At 40.2% G+C, this 17,850-nt stretch overlaps 2 protein-coding genes and 1 long non-coding RNA gene across 3 annotated transcripts; 1 reads left to right on the top strand and 2 right to left on the bottom strand.

Annotated features, from left to right (window-relative positions):
- Positions 1 to 271: 271 nt before the first annotated feature.
- eif2b2 (eukaryotic translation initiation factor 2B, subunit 2 beta) lies at positions 272 to 3,603 on the bottom strand. Its single transcript, XM_080853678.1, has 8 exons — positions 3,355 to 3,603; positions 2,655 to 2,775; positions 2,395 to 2,546; positions 2,134 to 2,297; positions 1,427 to 1,522; positions 1,038 to 1,175; positions 658 to 724; positions 272 to 466 (listed from the first exon to the last, which is right to left on the bottom strand). The coding sequence occupies exons 1-8, from the start codon at positions 3,524 to 3,526 to the stop codon at positions 309 to 311; spliced, it is 1,068 nt and encodes a 355-aa protein (XP_080709804.1). The 5' UTR covers positions 3,527 to 3,603; the 3' UTR covers positions 272 to 308.
- Positions 3,604 to 3,856: 253 nt separating this feature from the next.
- On the top strand, positions 3,857 to 6,596 carry LOC308377894. Its single transcript, XR_013968958.1, has 3 exons — positions 3,857 to 4,072; positions 5,319 to 5,514; positions 6,043 to 6,596. It is a non-coding gene; the product is annotated as an uncharacterized lncRNA (long non-coding RNA).
- A 1,030-nt stretch (positions 6,597 to 7,626) lies between these two features.
- Positions 7,627 to 11,156, bottom strand: tmed10 (transmembrane p24 trafficking protein 10). Its single transcript, XM_080854315.1, has 5 exons — positions 10,897 to 11,156; positions 9,921 to 10,041; positions 9,642 to 9,715; positions 9,057 to 9,183; positions 7,627 to 8,793 (listed from the first exon to the last, which is right to left on the bottom strand). The coding sequence occupies exons 1-5, from the start codon at positions 11,071 to 11,073 to the stop codon at positions 8,672 to 8,674; spliced, it is 621 nt and encodes a 206-aa protein (XP_080710441.1). The 5' UTR covers positions 11,074 to 11,156; the 3' UTR covers positions 7,627 to 8,671.
- Between the last annotated feature and the right edge of the window lie 6,694 nt (positions 11,157 to 17,850).

Raw genomic sequence — 17,850 nt, 5'->3', positions numbered from 1 at the left:
ACTAATTTAATTTGAAGTTGATGACAATGTAAAGTATTTACTCGTACATTACTGCCCATTCTACAAATGTCCACATCAGTAGACCGGCAGTACTGACATGGAGTATAGATTTTCGTCTTGCTACCGCCCCAAAAGCATATTTCAAAGGCACCTGCAGATGCATGCCATTTCTGCCTATTATCCGCGGCAGCTCGCAAACACAGTAATCTTTCAGTGGGCAGATGCCATCGACATCCTTATGCCAGGATCTCGATAAACAAACACAAGCAAATGAAGTTAGATGTGCTGACTTTTTTTATTTGCTTGTCTTACAATTCATGGTCCTCGGGGTGGTACAACTCACTCACTAAGCGGTAAATGTACGAGGGAGCGTTTCCCCCGATGTTGGAGATGAAGAGAGTGATGAGCTCCGGGGGGACGTAGTCAAACACAGGACAGTGTACGTTCACCTTGGAGAGAATCTCACCTGGAAAGGAAGACCAACATGAGACCCTGAAGCCTCGCCGGCCACATGGGAATCTGACGCCATGTAATACAACTACCAATTCAGTTTCAGCATTGAAACATGCAGCTCAAAAAACCCAGAATTCCAATTTGGACTATTTACAGCGTGTTCGTTTGAGTGACACACGTACAGAAGAGGACGGTGTTTGTTACCTTCAGTGAAAGGAAGCACTTCCTGGGGTGACACAAACTTGTGGAAGGTGTCCTCCTCATTAGGGAACTGAAGAGGGAGACGGGGACAACAGCCAAACAGATGAGTAAATGCCTCAAAGCACTTTAACCTTCAGCCATAGCATAATACCTTTATTACGGAATAATTCATTAAAATAAGCAAAACAAAAAGTTTAAATGAAAACAGTTAAGGGAAAAGAAGAAGTATGAGGATGGAATGTATAGACAAGCAGTAGAACCATGAAGCCCATGTTTTGTTTTGTTTTTGAACGAAGAAATGATGTCAACTTCATGATCCACCCTCATGCTCCACCTTGCTATTTGTGTACGTCTTACGTCAGTTAGAATATTAAAATCTTTACCTGTGGTGAAAGCTTGAACATCGGAGCACACACTACGAGTGGAGTGGAGTGGTGCTTGGCAGCCAATGCCAGTGTGTGAGTCCCATTTACAGCTCGCAGTCCTCCATTTGCCAGCACAGTATGTGTGCCAATGATGACCTGGGGCGAGACAGAGAGACGACTAATACCCTACTATCCAAAACACTGCCAGTCCACAAGCAACATAACCAACCATAATAACTGACTGGAGAAAATGTATACATGCTTAATAAGCAGAATCCAATGGAGTAAGCATATTTATACAGTATATATATATATAGAGAGAGAGAGAGAGAAAGAGAGATCACATGTGTAAATCCATTTAATTGTTACTTAACAGTTGACAAGTGATGTTTGAATGTATTTCTCACCTTATTAACCCGAGACATTACAGCAAATATGGCAGCATCAGCAATGACTGTTGTTTCAATGTCAGCTTTCGAGAGGCTGGTAGCCATCTCATGGCCCTGGAAGGAATGGGAAAAATGTACTGTCAATAACAGTGTTTCCCCTGCCATTTTATCAGGGGGGCGCCCCGTTTAAACACATGAACACCAAGATTCCTTTAAAGGCACAATATGCAACAATTATGCTTCAGGATTAGGGTTAGGATAAGCAGTTTAACCTTAAAATAACAGCTTAAAAAAAATTGGGGCGCTACAATGACTTTTAATATGGAGAATTGCGTCCGTGCCAATGGCATAGCAGGGTCGATAGGCATATAACTGCCTTCTGTAGTTTTGCCTGCCGATGCCCGCCGACCTGACTTTGATTACCTTCTGCTGATCTAGTAAGTAGCTTATTTGCCGTCTTGCTTAGTCTTGTGTTGCACATGATTGATGTTTGACTGTGTAAGGACAGTCGTTGAGTAATTAGTTTGTCATAATGTCAAAGTCAGCACATTTCAAGAGATTTCGTTAGTTTTAGCTGTTAGCATACCTTTAGCGAATAGCTATTAATCCTTAATGCACCTTTAAGTGTTTGTACTGTAAGCCCACCCCAGCTGTAAACCTAGGGGAAACACTGCAATAAGATCCTCAGAAATGTCCATATAATGGAACAGACAGCAGAAACATACCTGACAGAAGGGGGCGCACTCAGCCACAATGACATGGAATTTGCGCTTTCGTGCTGCATCTTTCAAGAAGGCCTCTACGGTGCGCGAACGTCCGATAGTCATGATGACCTCGTTGGAGTGGATGTGCTCCAAAGCTTGCATGGCGATATTGTCTGTGGTTCCCTCTGTAAAACATCAGAACAGCAGTTGGGCTTTTAGTAACTCACAGATGGATTGTTTTGAAGTTCAAGTGCAGCTTCAGGCGACAAATTTAGGAATTACCCAATTCTGTGAGGAGCTCATTGATTGCTTCTATCACGTTAGCTTTAAGTGACGAGTAGTGTTCTCTGAAGTTGTCGTCGCTCAGTCCTCCAGATGTCAGAAGTTTGTGAAGAGAATCCTGCTGGTCAGTCTCTTCGCTACTCCCTCGCAACCTGAAGGCATCAAAATAATATCTTTAGAAAGCATACCGTTCTTTCCTTTTTTTATTTTTATTTTAAAAAGAGTAGTTGCCCACTCTAGAGAAATGATCCATGACCCACCTGGCGTACTCTTCTCGGATGATCTTCAACACTCTGCGTACCATATTACCCACCGTGGTCTCGGACGGCTGAGCAGCGGTCATCCGTCTCCCCTCCTTGCGTATGATCTCCATCAGATCCCCTGCAATTTATGGGACCACATTAGAGTCAGGGATGGATAACCGAACGGGCCTACCCGGCCCAGGCCAAGGGGCCCATGAGCTCAGGGGGCCCCTAAGCCAGAGCCTCTGCGTGGAGTCGCTGTTATGTATCTCTTATTTGTGGTTGAAAGAGGTGTATTTTGCTGTTGGCTTTAATTGAGTGTACCTGCACTGTGTTAGAAAAAGTGTATGTGGGCTGTAAATCCTGTTTAGGTACAGGTGAATTTAGTCATTTAGTCAAACGTCATTACATTTAAGGACTGTTTTGTGACCACATGGAGGGTGGGGATTTTACATGTCCAGACCCAGGGGCCCATGATTTCATAATCCGTCCATGATTAGAGTGAGTTCATAGGCCTCACGTACACAAGTCATTATCGCTAACATCATTAATGCTCCCATATGCAACAGGCGCATGTCATTTCCAACTTTCCCGAACTCTTAATACATTTGATCAGTTAGCAATTCAATAAATGACGATAACTTCCTAACTGTTCGCTATGTTATTTGAAGTCAATCTGATCTCAGGGCACCAACAACTGACGGATATTTTCACTGACCAGCGCTGCTCCATCGTGCCTGAGCTGTGATCCTCCGTAACAGGGCTGTGGTTTCTCTGGCTGTCTCTCCAGCACCACGGAGTGGTCCTGCCCCACTTCCGCCACGTTTCAGCTCAGCCAGGAAGGCTTCTACGCGTTCCGAAAGATCTGTTTCTTTGTCAGCACCGGGCATAGTTTCTTAAGTCAGTTAATGTCAAGATAACTTGTTTGTTTCAGCCAGTCTCTCAAAACATTGGTCCAGCGTTGACAGCGATATTACCACGGAACTACTCTCATCTCATCCGGGTCAATTAAAATGACGTATGTGGGGAAAGTGCCACTAGGGGGCGCTAAAATGTTACCATTACAATACGTTTCCTTCTTCTCTGCATCCTGCTTTGTTATGTTCTTCGCTGTGAAACAGGCACGTGTATGATTACACATTAATTTAATATCAGATTGATGCTCATTGTAGAAATAAAGACGGCTTCAAAATGATTGTTTAGTTGAAGCTAGATATTAATAAGCTTCAAGACGCCATATTGGTAGGACCCATGTCGTGCAGTCAGCAACAGAGTAACGTTAGTAGGCATATTAAAAGGGGCACACAGTGTTGTGCCTATGGCTGTTCCAAACGAAAGAAAAGCAGGCAGGATCAGCTTGACGGCAGAAGTGATAGCGAAGGCAGCGAAGACGAAGAGTCGGCCTTAAAGAGATGTCATCCAAGAACATTTCATGCGTGAGTAAGCCATTGTTGACAACTTTGTACAGATGTGGCCAAAACGTTATCCGTTAAAGGTCTTTGCCATCAGTACTAGAGTACTAGTTAGTTAAAAAGATATTCTAGTGAATAGACAACGAGCAGGTTATTCTTTGGCTCTTTTATAGAGGGACTTATGTCCACTGATCTCAATACAGACTGGATAGAGCATCCTATTGTTTTCCGTCTGCGAGAATCGAAGCGCGCCCAATTTGACCTGCGTGAAACAAATCTAGCCTGTGTTACAGCAATGGGTAAAAATGGGACACAGTGTTGTGCTTACCGCTGCAATAAGCGAAAAAAACGGAAAATACTTCAGGATGGCAATAGAAGTGCAAGTGAGGGCAGCGAAGATGAAGAATCCCAGCAAAAGAGACAATTTCCACGTACTTTCCACTCGTAAGTACGTTTGATTCGACATATTACCTATAAGCCAGCCTATGACATATTACATGATTTGACCTATAGCCCTATAGTGGAACAAATACATTCCCACAATGTGTATTTTCATGTTCTGGCTTGCAAATACCTTTAAACTTGTGTTTATAACTAAAATTATTGAAATCAAGTTATTGAAAGCTACCAATTGGCCAGGTTCTAATCATCAACACTAATAAAATACGATAGAGGAACAAGTTTCAATATTTGTATTCAAGCAAACACAAGCTCTAATAACAAGGTTTATGAAAACTTCATTAAATATCTTGTATATAACATCCATCTCCCGTCATAATCATTGGTCTGAAGCTGGAAAGTGGTCCCAACAAAATGGCCGCCAAGATTTGCGTGTGGCCTCACTTTGAAACTGTCAGAAACCATGCTCTATCCAGTTTTTTTTTTTTTTAAGATCAGTGGCACATACATGCAAACAGACTGCATGGCCTTCTTGGAATTAATGGGCGTAGCTGAATGTATATAGTAGGGAGGATTTCAGTTTGGTGTTTTATTCTGTCTGACATTGAAGCTATTTTTGGTTCATAATTAACTTAAGCCTGTTTTGTTTAAGTTTTTTTTAAAGAGAAGTGAAGTTTGTCATTTTTAATTTGCCTCCACTATATTAGGCCAACATTAAACATAGTTTTAGGCCTAATTATTATCTTGCCCACTGTTCAACTACGATACCAGAAGACAAAAAAACACAAGCTATTTATGCTTCTGCATTTAACCTTATAGATTATTGATAATATAGGCTACAAACATCACAGCCATCTTTGTCATTTCACAGTTTCCCAATTGATCCAGACAGACGGAAATCCTGGCTCGTTCATCTCCATCGTCAAAAATGGAAGCCTAGTTCACATTCTCGTGTCTGCTCTGACCATTTTATAGAAAGGGATATCGATAGAACTGGCCAGGTTGTCCGGCTACGTGCTGACGTGATTCCAACGCGACTTAAAAGCCTTCCAAAACATTTGAGAAAGGTAAGTTCTCACTTTAAAATATATACAGTACTGTATATATGTAGAGAGAGAGAGAGCAAGATAGAGAGTATATAGTAGATATATACTAAAATTAAATGTATTTTTTATCCACATTTTCCATTTACCTGCTGCATTTGCATTTGTATGAATTTAGTGAATTTGCTTTTTGCTGGAGTGTGCCATGATTCTCTCAGTCTGAGCTGGAGTGGCTGACTGACTGATGGGACGCTTGGTTAAGGTTGATGTTGATGTAGGTTCAATGTAGGCAACCGCATGGACTCATTCAAGTATTTATTTATTTATTTGACACCCCTTATAAAAACATGCAACCCTTGTTAATGTATGAAAATTACATTATTCTGAAAATACTCTGTTCTGTACTTCTGTTCTGATTTAAAAGTTGGTTGAGCTTGTCATAACCATTGTTATATTTTATAATGTTTTATCCATTGTAACATTGTTAGTCTTATATCAGCAAGAATTTTAAGTGCTTTTGAATGTTAACAATGTCTTTTTTTAACCATCTAGGCAATAAAATCAAGGGAACCACCAAGTTTGAAAGTCAGTGAAAAAAAGGATGTTCAAGAACCTAAGCAACTGGAAAACAATTCTTCAGAAAACAATCAGGCGTCACCTACAACAAAAGTACAATTGGATGACCATCAGTACTACATCAAGGATTCCCCAAAACAATTGACTGGAAAACTTAACAGCAGCAATGAAAAAATCGCGATTTTACAAAAAAAACTGAAACATGCTCAACAAAAATCCAGACGTTTGCAACTGAAAGTCAAGATTCTAAAGGATACTGTAAAGAATCTACGAAAAAAACAGATGCAGCTACAGTTGGCAACTTCACATCAAAATTCGTCTTCTGTGAAAACGATTCGAAAAGTAAAACAAAAAACTAAAGACACTGCTCAGCACCCTGCACAGTGATGGACCCTCAAGGTGAAAAGATTTATTTTCAAGAGATGGAGAAGAAAACTGAAATTCTTCATTTTGAAGTGCAGAAATGTGACTACAGGATACCATATTTTTTTCAGGTTGAGGCAATCTGTTGTTATAACTGATCAAGTGTAAACACTCATTAAAGAAAGATGACAGCCTCAGATACGCTAACAGATACGCCCTCCTCATCTCAATTATTCCCCGAGTCTCATTCTCCTGTGGAAATGCTGCAGTGAAGCCTTGCTTTTAACAAATGAGTGATATGGTAGTTTATTATTAGTTTGTTTTCGTTTTTAGTTCCCTACAGCAGACCGTAGGATAGTCATAATGTAGCTTTTGCTCAGAAAATGTTCTGCGTATTCAAATGCTCTACGTTGTTTCTGACACAACTTGCCAAAGTAGCTCTAAGTCATTACAGTATCATTTTGATGCAAGGTATGGTTTAAGAGGGAACAAGCTCAATCCATTTTAAGTTTAAATGTTACAAATTCAGAGCTCATGATGACATTTGTTGTTGTGAGGATGATCTGATTTTTGCCGCCTCAGTAGTGCCTGCAGTCAGTTCTCCCAAGGATGACCTGACTAGTACAGTACAGTACGTGCATAAATTGTGAGAATACACATTCACTCGTTAAGAGATTAAAGATTGAATCGACAAAATGGTGAAGGTATTCATAATATTATGCAAAGATTTCTCCCTAGTTGGCAGATGGTGGGGCCTACAACAGGGGTGTTTATCTGTCAGCTCGTACAGTTCTCATAAAGCAGAACTAATTCAGGATCAAGGAGTTCATAATGAAACAGAGAGGAACAGTAACACTCATTCAAGATCATGTTAATAATGAGTTAATAATTAGACAGAGGAACGGCAACACACTAATTCAGGATCAAGTTAAGAGTTAATGATTAAAGAGAGAGGAACGGTATTATTATGGTTACAGTTAAACAATCATAATTGTGGAGTTGTTTTAAGATATAAGATCTTATGTATCGTCATATTTATAGCATGCATCATGTTAGCACAGGTGGCCAAAAAAAGCGTTCTCCCTGAGATAATTTATTCTCATTATCATTAGTATTGCCATATTTCACGACAGGTTTGCGTGATCAGAACCAGCACAACCAACCAAATTTAAACATGTTAGGTGACGGAAATGGAAATAAGTTTGTATTTTTTATTGAATGAAAAACCCATTTGCAACATTCAAAATGTAAATAATTACAGAATTCAGGAATTTGTGGGGAACTGTTCATTACTGTTAATATACCAACATGCTGTCATGTACTATTTCATTGCTGGAATTAGTTGTCAAGTAAAACTAAAGGAGTTTTCACGGTGTAACATTTATCGTATATCCACGTCGCAACAAAACACTTCAGGCAAGATCATCATGGGTGCGTCTTCAAAACAAACTTTAGCCATGGTGTAGTTACCATCAGATTTCAGGAAGGAAACATCCTCTGGAAATATAGCCATTTTTCACACTTACATATTCACTGCCTATATGTTCTCAATGTCTGCATGTTATCAAAGAGCAAATGCAATACATATAAATATGTGGCATTGTACTGAATTGGGGGGGGGGGGGGGGGTCTTAAAACCAATATCTACCCATCTTGTCAAGGACTATAAACAAACTTGATTGTTGTATAAGTTGAAAGTTGGTGTGTCAGAAGTCAATTCCATAACTTGGGGAAACCCAACATAAGCCCCAAATCATTAACAGTGATAAAAAAAAATAAAGAAAATCCAAACCTAGGAGATCCTTAGCCCGCTGCCAGACAAAAACATTCAGTGGTTGATGAAAACATCTTTATCAATTATACCAAATATGCACCAAGTGTCTTTTTACAGACAGCAAAGGCATAGCAATAGCTTAAAAATGAGTGTGTACACATGTTTGAGGGCATACTACAACAAAATAACGAAGCAAGGAGGAAAAAAAAAAAAAAAAAAAAGTTTTCAAAAAAAATTGACCGCCAAAATATGCAATAGGAGAACAACCAATAGTGCATTCGTGTTCCCCTGGAACTAGAATTCTCCCTCTCCCTCTCTTTTTCTCTCTATCTCCAGCCCTCAACTGCCGGAACATCCCTCCAGCCAGGAGGGGGTGCAGCAGGCAGGGGGGATTGGGGGCCGGGGATAGGGGGTGGTGGTGGTGGTGTGGAGGGATGATTGGACCCCCCTGAGCAAACCAGTCTCACTCTACTCAATGAGCTTCTTGGCCTTGAAAAAGCGGCGCAGGTAGAACACCTGCCAGGTGGCCAGGCCAATCAGGCAGCACATGGAGAAAATGCTGAAGTACAGGACGCGGGTGTTGGTGGATTCTGGTTAAAACAAACAAACAAACAAACATATAGAAGGTGTTGAGGAGCAGCCATAAAGTTTGGCTAATGCCAAAAGTTCACAAATACTTACAGATAACAGTATTGTTACTGAAACGATCAGCTTTACACATTTCAATAAGGAGTTTTGATTTTCTTAAAAACATCAATTGTGTCTACTTGTGGAGTCTTAACAGAACTACATTACCAGATAACATTGTTTCCTTTTAATAAGTGCCACAACTGGCACCATTCTATGGTCTTACCATTGGTGTCCCTCATCTCTTCCTCTCTTTTCTTCATGTACGCAAAATCATTGACAATGGACTCCGACAGATCCTCCAGTCGCCTCAGCTCCACCTCCAAAGGTTTCAGCTTCTCCACTTTGGCAATCTGACAGGGCAACGATAACCTTGGTTACCATATGGTCCGTTTCCCAGAGAAGGATGGTTTGTGCAGAAGCATGCAATTGAGACCACATGCACAAATTCTGCAGTGTTTCACAACACTGCACGTGGGAATTCAACAGAACTGTCCATATTTAAGCTGTTTGTTATTAGCTGTTCAGCTTATCTGATGAGTATAGGCCTTATAAAGCAGGCTAAAGCTGGAGGCAGCTTCCATATGTAGTTACTGCAGGCCAGTAAGATTGAGAAACACTTCCATACAGCATGTACCCACATATAAGATATGTATAGTATACCCCATTAGAAGTTTAAAGACATTAAGTACAGGCTATACAATTTCCTTGTGTGTGTGTGTCTTCACAACATTCGATTGTACCAACGTTAAAAGACACATTTAAGACAGAGAACGTAAATAACCATTGTTTACTACTGTCAGCCACCAACCTCCTCATAATTCTTTGCCTCCACTCCATGCTTCATGTCCAGGTTCACCAACTGATCAGGGACCCTTCCAGTCCCTAATAATACAACATAAAGAGCATGCTTAACATAACAAATGTTGAAGAGCGACAGTGTGCTTTATCCGTACGGTTTCCAAAAACATACCAGGAGCAAGGACTTTTGGCAGAGACTAGGATATGGCTCCAGACACTTCAAAGTCATACAAATTACTTTTCAACCTTACAAAATTTCTGAAGTCCAACATCTTTACTACAAACTTACCCATTGGAGATTTACTTTCAAAACAAACTTCAAACATGTCATAATCCTCAGTGGTAAAGGCAAACTTTCCCTTCGAGGCATCTTCTTTAGAATAAAGAATATGGGCGGAGGAATCGGTGATCTAAGAAATGGGGAGAGGTTTTTATAAGTTAAACATTTCGATTGATCCTACTGCGAATCATCAATAATAACACGGTCAGGTATGCAGGATCTGTGGCAACATGGGTATTTAGGGTTAATTTGTTTCAGACAGATGTCATGTTCACTTAGGTATAGTATGAGGTCTCGTTTTTTCTTCTTTTTTCTCTATTTAACATCCCCAGGCCATCCTTATCCAGGTATGTTTGCCAATAAGTATATTTTTCACGTATGCCCATTTGGACATCGTACGGTAAACCGCCAGTCAGCTATTAGCACAAATAAGACTGACGTGTAACATCCTGAATGAACCATACAAATGGTTGCCAGCTTGCTGGGCCTTTACGCTAAGGTTAGCAAGCTACCAAGATCCACACTACAGACACGTATAATCTAGCAACCGAATGGGTGCAACGAAGGCATTTTTTAATATCTAACAACCAACCATATTTACCACTAAGTGAACTTCGAATAGAACTTCGAAGTGAATTACCCAGCCTGAGCTAACTAGTTACCTAGCGAAGTCCCAACAAACCAGGAAGATGCCGCTGTTAGCTGTCAGCCCATTAGCTAGCTTGATATTGCATAGAAGTTAGCTTGTAAACTATCTAGCTTGTTCGTAGGCCTTCATCATCCACTGACGTTAACACAAGCTAGCTAGCCACAGAGCTACTGTTGTGGTTTTAAGTAGGTAGGCCTGTCAGTGACAAAACACTAATTCTTATAGCATTGATGTCGTTCACATAGTGCACATGTTATAAAAGAACACGAGAGATGTTCTGATATTTATCTGCGCTAAAATACCGACATGTCCAGCTAACGTTAGCGTAACACTCACCTTCAGGTTAGTTTTTGTGCTCTGTTGTTCACCGATTTCATACTCTCCCGTCACAAGCACATCTTTGTGGATCTCTTCCCGTAAACATTTCCTTGTGTTGACCGGTAGAAAAAAGGAAATTGAAACCACTGATTCCAGTAAAACTGGTAAAATCAACAGCGCACCGAGCCGATTCATGGCTGCTGAATGCACAGCAGTTCCTGGATTTCAGGACTGGTGGAAAGCGATGAGCTGACGAGAGCCGAAATTCTCTCACACTAGCGAGCTAATCGGCTAATGCTACGTAACGTTCCACTTCTTCTCCAACGTGGTCCGGATGTTGCTTCGACCATACTGCCTCCTATTGTATGGAGTGTCAACTGGAAGGTGATGGAGAGAAACCATGTGGTAACCCACGGAGTAGGCATTGGTGAGAAAAGAATCGACTCTGATGAGAATCATGAAATTACATTATTTGCATTGTATGTTCAATTGTTGTTAAAGTTTAAGATTATTACAGTGCATGAAATGCCCTGTATTGTTATTCCTAGGCTTCTTCTTCTTCTTCTTCTTCTTCTTCTTCTTCTTCTTCTTCTTGTTACCTTTTTCTGCGATTAATTCAGCCCGAACCGCTTAACGTAGAAACTTCATTCAAACTTTGACGCGTAGGTCTTGTAAACGACACTTATGCTATGTATTTTTCACTTTTCTAAACTTTATACTTTTTAAGATATTAAAGAAAAACAAATATAAATTTCTCCCATTGACTTACATTGGGCCATTATGACATCATAATAGGGTCTTTAAACTGGCTTGCACCTGTGCTTCACTGACAGCTGCACCAAATCAAAGGAACCTCTACTCTCTCTGTCCCTCTCAATTTAACTGTAACTAGGAACATTAAGACACCATCCATTCTCTACTTTTTTTTCTCTCCATCTCTCCATCTTTCTCAGTCAACTTTCTCTCACACTCAATCTCTCTTCTTCACTCCATTTTTATCTCCTTTTTTCAATATTTTCACTCTCTCTTTATCTCTTCATCCAGAGCCACTCTTGTTCACTCTTCTTTCCTTCTTCCACTCTTCTTTCCTTTCTTATTTTCTTCTTTCACTCTTCTTTCCTTTGTTCTTTCCTTCTTTCACTCTTCTTTCTTTTCTTATTTCCTTCTTCCACTCTTCTTTCCTTCCTTCACTCTTCTTTCCTTTCTTCTTTCATTATTTCACTCTTCTTTCTTTTCTTCTTTCCTTCTTCCACTCTTCTTTCCTTTCTTCACTCTTCTTTCTTTTCTTCTTTCCTTCTTTCACTCTTCTTTCCTTCTTCCGCTCTTCTCTCCTTTCTTCACTCTTCTTTCCTTTTGTCTGTCCTTCTTCCACTCTTCTTTCCTTCTTTCACTCTTCTTTCTTTTCTTCTTCCTTTCTTAACCTTTGCATTTCATGCACTGGTATTTCCTTCAGGAAATGCATTTTCTAGTTTGTATCGATATTTCCCTTTTATCAATACGAATGTAACTGTCAACATATCAGGTTCAACTTTTGTTAACATTCTGTCTCACATAGCACTGGGCAGAATGTTAACACAAGATAATTTTGAAAGATGGTGTGTGTAAGGGGTAATATGGACCAGGAGTTATGTGTGATTTGCGGATTGGACCGCAGTGGAGGCCATACGATCTGTCTGGCATGCAGACTGTGTTGTGCAAGGGGCTGTGGTGTGGAAGGGGCTGTGGTGTGGAAGGGGCTGTGTTTCTGTGGAAAGAAGCATGGCTTGGTCTTCTTGCTAATCGCTGGATTCTCGATTGAGAAGGGCTCAATGACTGTCCACTAAACCGCATTTTTTTTTGCTCAGTTTCACCTATAGCAGTCCTATGGCACTGTGTCCTCCTCTTGTGCTGCAATGTTAAAGGACTTTGGCCAAAAACTGATGGCAGCATATGCATTTCACCCCTCACCTTGATCTAAGCGCGAATGCCAACCAGACAGAGTTCATGTATCGTGTTGTGGTAATTTGCCACGATCGACATTGTTTTTTCAACCCGTTTTGTTCTATCGTGACCCTCGGACAATAGGGCAAGACAATGATGCAGTGACTTCTCATCTGAGAGAAGTTCGCCTGTAAATATATATATTTTAAATTAGTCTACCTATCTATTTTAAAACCATATGGGTCTTGCCCTCTCACTCACTTATTTATGTAACGGTGGAAGTTTATTTTACGGCAATACCAAAATTATCCATCAGATGGCAGTATTATATCATAGATTAGGTGTTTGGAGCTGAGTCAATTCACTCAATCACAGTTTAATGAAACGAGGGGGAAAAAAACAATTAAACCGGTAGAAAGAAAAAAATATGTATAACCTGAACACCTTTTGACAAAATCAACAATATAAAGTCCCAGCAGAACCATAATGCATGCTCTTCAGTGTTTGACCCTTAAAATCCTATGTTTCCTAAATACAACCTAATCCTTTGCACAGTAAAGCAATAGGCTCACTTAAAAAAAAAAATGTATCATTTTATTATCAGCAGTATTGGGATTACCAAGGTTCCCAGGGAGACATCCTTTTGCTGATCCACTCAGGCAGGAAGAAATTAAATGGCATACATTCAGTCTGAGAAGGATTTCTATAAGGACCAGTCACCTGTAAATAAAATAAACATGCCTGGTTCTCAAGTGTGTGTTAGGTGATGGGGGGAATTCATCCAGAATGGGGTTTTAAAGGAAAGAAAGACGACTGAAATGAAAGATAAATAAGCACAGCATTAGTCTTTATTAGGTATTTAAAAATGCTTCTTGACAATGCGCTTTCAGTGATTAAGACTGAAGACTGAGCTGTAAAAACGTGACGTCAAAACAAGGCAGAGGATTCTATATCGGTCCTCAATGTAGCTTTTTTAGGGAACAAGATCAATAAGTAATCATTCATGAGATGCAGAGTTATGTATTTTGTTTTCTATTTAGAAATGGATAACAATAACCAACTGTATCCAGTTTTCAGCATAAGGAAATATTTAGAAATCAGTGGCGCAAATTCACCACTACTTGTGGTCCAAATGTAAGGAGTCTGAAATCATTTTCATACATAAACAAATGTTATTAGTATCACAATTGTAACAAAACTATCACGAAAAAAAAATCACTGGCTATGTTAAAACACAGAGATGAGGAATAACGCTGGAGATCCATCTGGGTAAAGGCAGTATGTGGCTTTACCTTCCACGCACCTATAGATCATTATTCACCTCTTACAGTGAAATCCTTACCTTCCACGCACCTATAGAAGCCTTACCTTCCACACACCTACAGAAGCCTTACCTTCCACACACCTACAGAAGCCTTACCTTCCACACACCTACAGAAGCCTTACCTTCCACACACTTACAGAAGCTTTACCCTCCACACACCTATAGATCATTATTCACCTCTTACAGTGAAATCCTTACCTTCCACACACCTATAGAAGCTTTACCCTCCACACACCTATAGATCATTATTCACCTCTAACAGTGAAATCCTTACCTTCCACACACCTACAGAAGCCTTACCTTCCACACACCTATAGAAGCCTTACCCTCCACACACCTATAGATCATTATTCACCTCTTACAGTGAAATCCTTACCTTCCACACACCTATAGAAGCTTTACCTTCCACACACCTATAGATCATTATTCACCTCTAACAGTGAAATCCTTACCTTCCACACACCTATAGAAGCTTTACCTTCCACACACCTATAGATCATTATTCACCTCTAACAGTGAAATCCTTACCTTCCACACACCTATAGAAGCTTTACCTTCCACACACCTATAGAAGCCTTACCCTCCACACACCTATAGATCATTATTCACCTCTTACAGTGAAATCCTTACCTTCCACACACCTATAGAAGCTTTACCTTCCACACACCTATAGATCATTATTCACCTCTAACAGTAAAATCCTTACCTTCCACGCACCTATAGAAGCCTTACCTTCCACACACCTACAGAAGCCTTACCTTCCACACACCTATAGAAGCTTTACCTTCCACACACCTATAGATCATTATTCACCTCTAACAGTAAAATCCTTACCTTCCACACACCTATAGATCATTACTCACCTCTTACAGTGAAATCCTTACCTTCCACACACCTATAGAAGCTTTACCCTCCACACACCTATAGATCATTATTCACCTCTTACAGTGAAATCCTTACCTTCCACGCACCTACAGAAGCCTTAACTTCCACACACCTATAGATCATTATTCACCTCTTACAGGGATAGCTTTACCTTCCACACACCTATAGAAGCTTTACCCTCCACACACCTATAGATCATTATTCACCTCTTACAGTGAAATCCTTACCTTCCACGCACCTACAGAAGCCTTAACTTCCACACACCTATAGATCATTATTCACCTCTTACAGTGATAGCCTTACCTTCCACGCACCTATAGATCATTATTCACCTCCCCAGCCTAAACATTAGCTAGCATTGCTTGATAATCATATTCAACTAGAGATACTGGTTTTGCTGGCAGCACTCCTGTTTTCCCATGTGCATGTTTTTTACATTCTGAAAGAGAAATGCTGTAGGCTCCCCGCATGAGTGGAAAGTGATCTGAAAATAGGAACAATCATGTTTTGCTTTTATGGAATTGCAGCAAGCTGTTCCCTCTCTCATCACTGCACTCAAGATTATTTCCAGGCAGGATCTTCTGTCTCTCCTTCTCTGCCGTTCCCCCCATCCCTCTCCTCTCAAGCATACTCTGCCTGGCTGCTTCCTCCCCTGGGCAGGAGCACCGACGTAGGTTGGCGTCACTGTGTTCTAATTTTACCACTGTTGATGCTGATGTTAAAAGAAGCGGTGGGTACCTGCTATTTCTGCTGCTGCATGCGCTCCCCAGGGCCGACGAAGGGTATTAATAGAGAGTTATTACGCGCTGTGTGATTTCACATCAGGGGCAAGACAGTGGAAGGCCATGCTTTGGCGTTTTTATTAGTAACTTAATAGAAATCACGATATCACCCATTGTGTTACTTTGGATGGAAATTGTGCAATTGCACTGGCTGAAGTTCCTATCCATGTCTTTTCCACTCAGGTTAATAAAGTATCAGGGTCCCATGAATTACCTTATAAAGAAACCATAGATAGCTAGCTATATAGCTGATATAGTGTGAGTGTGGAATGATTTTGAGCAGACCATTTTTTCAGGCATTAGCAGGTAAATAATTTCCTCCATGAACACCTTCACCTTCATAGAAGGCCATCCAGTGAGGCTAACAGTGTAATGAACAAAGGGTGTGTCTGCAGCTGACTATTGTTGCATCAGCTACCACACCTCCTGACATATCTTCCTCTATTTAGTAAGAGTTCCAGTGAAGCCAGTATACGGGATGAACTTGGGAACATTTTGTGATAAAAGGATGTAGTGATGAAACAGATGACTCTTTTCAACACGCACCATTAATACACCATTAATAAAATACGTCATTTACTGAATCCCTGTTTGGCTTTCTGATCGATAGGCCTAGTTCATTATTGTACAACAGAAGGGAATACAAATGGTCAGGGGGCCTGAGAATGTATCGAGTCAAAACCAGGTAGACTTGGCATCAGCTTGCCCCTGTTCTAAAGTGTTATAATTCATATTACATCTCATTGTCATGGGAGTGGGCAGATCGAGGAAATATTAAAAAGAAAAAATATATTTTGTAATTCATCTGGGTTTTATTGTTGCTGTCAGAGAAGGTCCTCTGCATTTTTTGACTATATGTTATTTCCTTTTCTCCTTTGATTTAAAAATACATTCTTTAGGATATTAGTAAGCCCCTCGCCTCTAAGGTGCTGACAATAACTGCGGTGGATAAAAAAAAAATGTAAATGGCCTATGCCCGGTCAGAAGAAGATGATTTGTGTAGGCTTTTTGATGTTGGCCTAAAGTAGCCTACGTACCTCATAGATGGAAGCGTCATAAATCAGATCAAATTTTCATTCAGGTGTTACCATCTTAGCAACCCACTGTGGGCATCATCTGTCACGTCGGCTATTCCAATTAGCCTACTGTGCTAGAAAATATATCGCCGAGGTACCAGATGAAAAAAAATATTTTCCGATGATCCCTCATCTTTTTTTTGTTTTTTTGAGCTCATACTAATGGTCCTCACTATTCCTTTCATAGGAGTTCTGACATCAATAAATTCGATCCGACCAGAACACGATGGGCACTTTCCCTTACCCTACATCACGGTGTCCTTATGTTCTACAGCCAATAGGCTTAATAATATCTCATTAATAATCTATTAGCTATTCCATAATGCTTATGCAAGACGTGATCTATAGGCTACATTTAAAAAAACGACAATCTAAAGGCATGTGCTAATCTTCTTCGTCACTGTAAAATACTTAGGTAGCATAGTTTCAACAGTCTTGCCTCAATTATAACGTTTATTATCTAATGTGGTGGCTATAAAAAAAAGGCTCTAGAAATTTCCACACTCAAAGAACAGCAATAAATTCCATATAAGGACACGGAAACTGACGTGATTCCGTTGACGTGGTGCGAGGAGATGAGGAAAAGAACGCAATGACGCGATGACGACAGTATCGAATGCAGAGACGGAAGGGTTTTGCCATACGCAAAACTCCGCGAGTCCAGTTCGTTTGACAAAGATCTGGACTTTCTAAGCCCATCATTCCACAATTGGCAACTTGTGGGTGTTGAAATATGGCCTTTCATATAAACCTATATTAAGCCATCACCTTATATATATTTCATGGTAGAAAAGTCAACAATAATAGCCTGTTGCAAAAGGAAACATATAGACACCCAACTTTAAATTTTAAATATTTATTGTCACGAGCTCTGCAGACAAGTTTTAAGTTCGCTCCATTCAGCTTTCAGTATCAAGTACAAAAATAACTTTAAGTTTCATAAATTAAATACAATGTTTTCACAGAAAACTCATGTAGTGAGACC

This window comes from Sprattus sprattus (genome assembly GCF_963457725.1).
Source record: "Sprattus sprattus genome assembly, chromosome: 16".
NCBI lineage: Eukaryota > Metazoa > Chordata > Actinopteri > Clupeiformes > Clupeidae > Sprattus > Sprattus sprattus.
The sequence above is the reverse complement of the archived record's forward strand: the minus strand, read 5'-3'. Positions and strand labels throughout refer to the sequence as shown.

Excerpts from the sequence above, each read along its gene's own strand:
- eif2b2 (XM_080853678.1), bottom strand. The coding sequence starts at position 3,526 with ATGCCCGGTGCTGACAAAGAAACAGATCTTTCGGAACGCGTAGAAGCC. Across the intron at positions 2,776-3,354 it reads GGCACGATGGAGCAGCGCTG|GGGATCTGATGGAGATCATA; the intron begins GTCAGTGAAAAT and ends CATAAATTGCAG. Across the intron at positions 725-1,037 it reads TGTTCAAGCTTTCACCACAG|TTCCCTAATGAGGAGGACAC; the intron begins GTAAAGATTTTA and ends CTCCCTCTTCAG.
- tmed10 (XM_080854315.1), bottom strand. The coding sequence starts at position 11,073 with ATGAATCGGCTCGGTGCGCTGTTGATTTTACCAGTTTTACTGGAATCA. Across the intron at positions 9,184-9,641 it reads AGGCAAAGAATTATGAGGAG|ATTGCCAAAGTGGAGAAGCT; the intron begins GTTGGTGGCTGA and ends TTGCCCTGTCAG. Across the intron at positions 8,794-9,056 it reads AGAGATGAGGGACACCAATG|AATCCACCAACACCCGCGTC; the intron begins GTAAGACCATAG and ends TGTTTTAACCAG.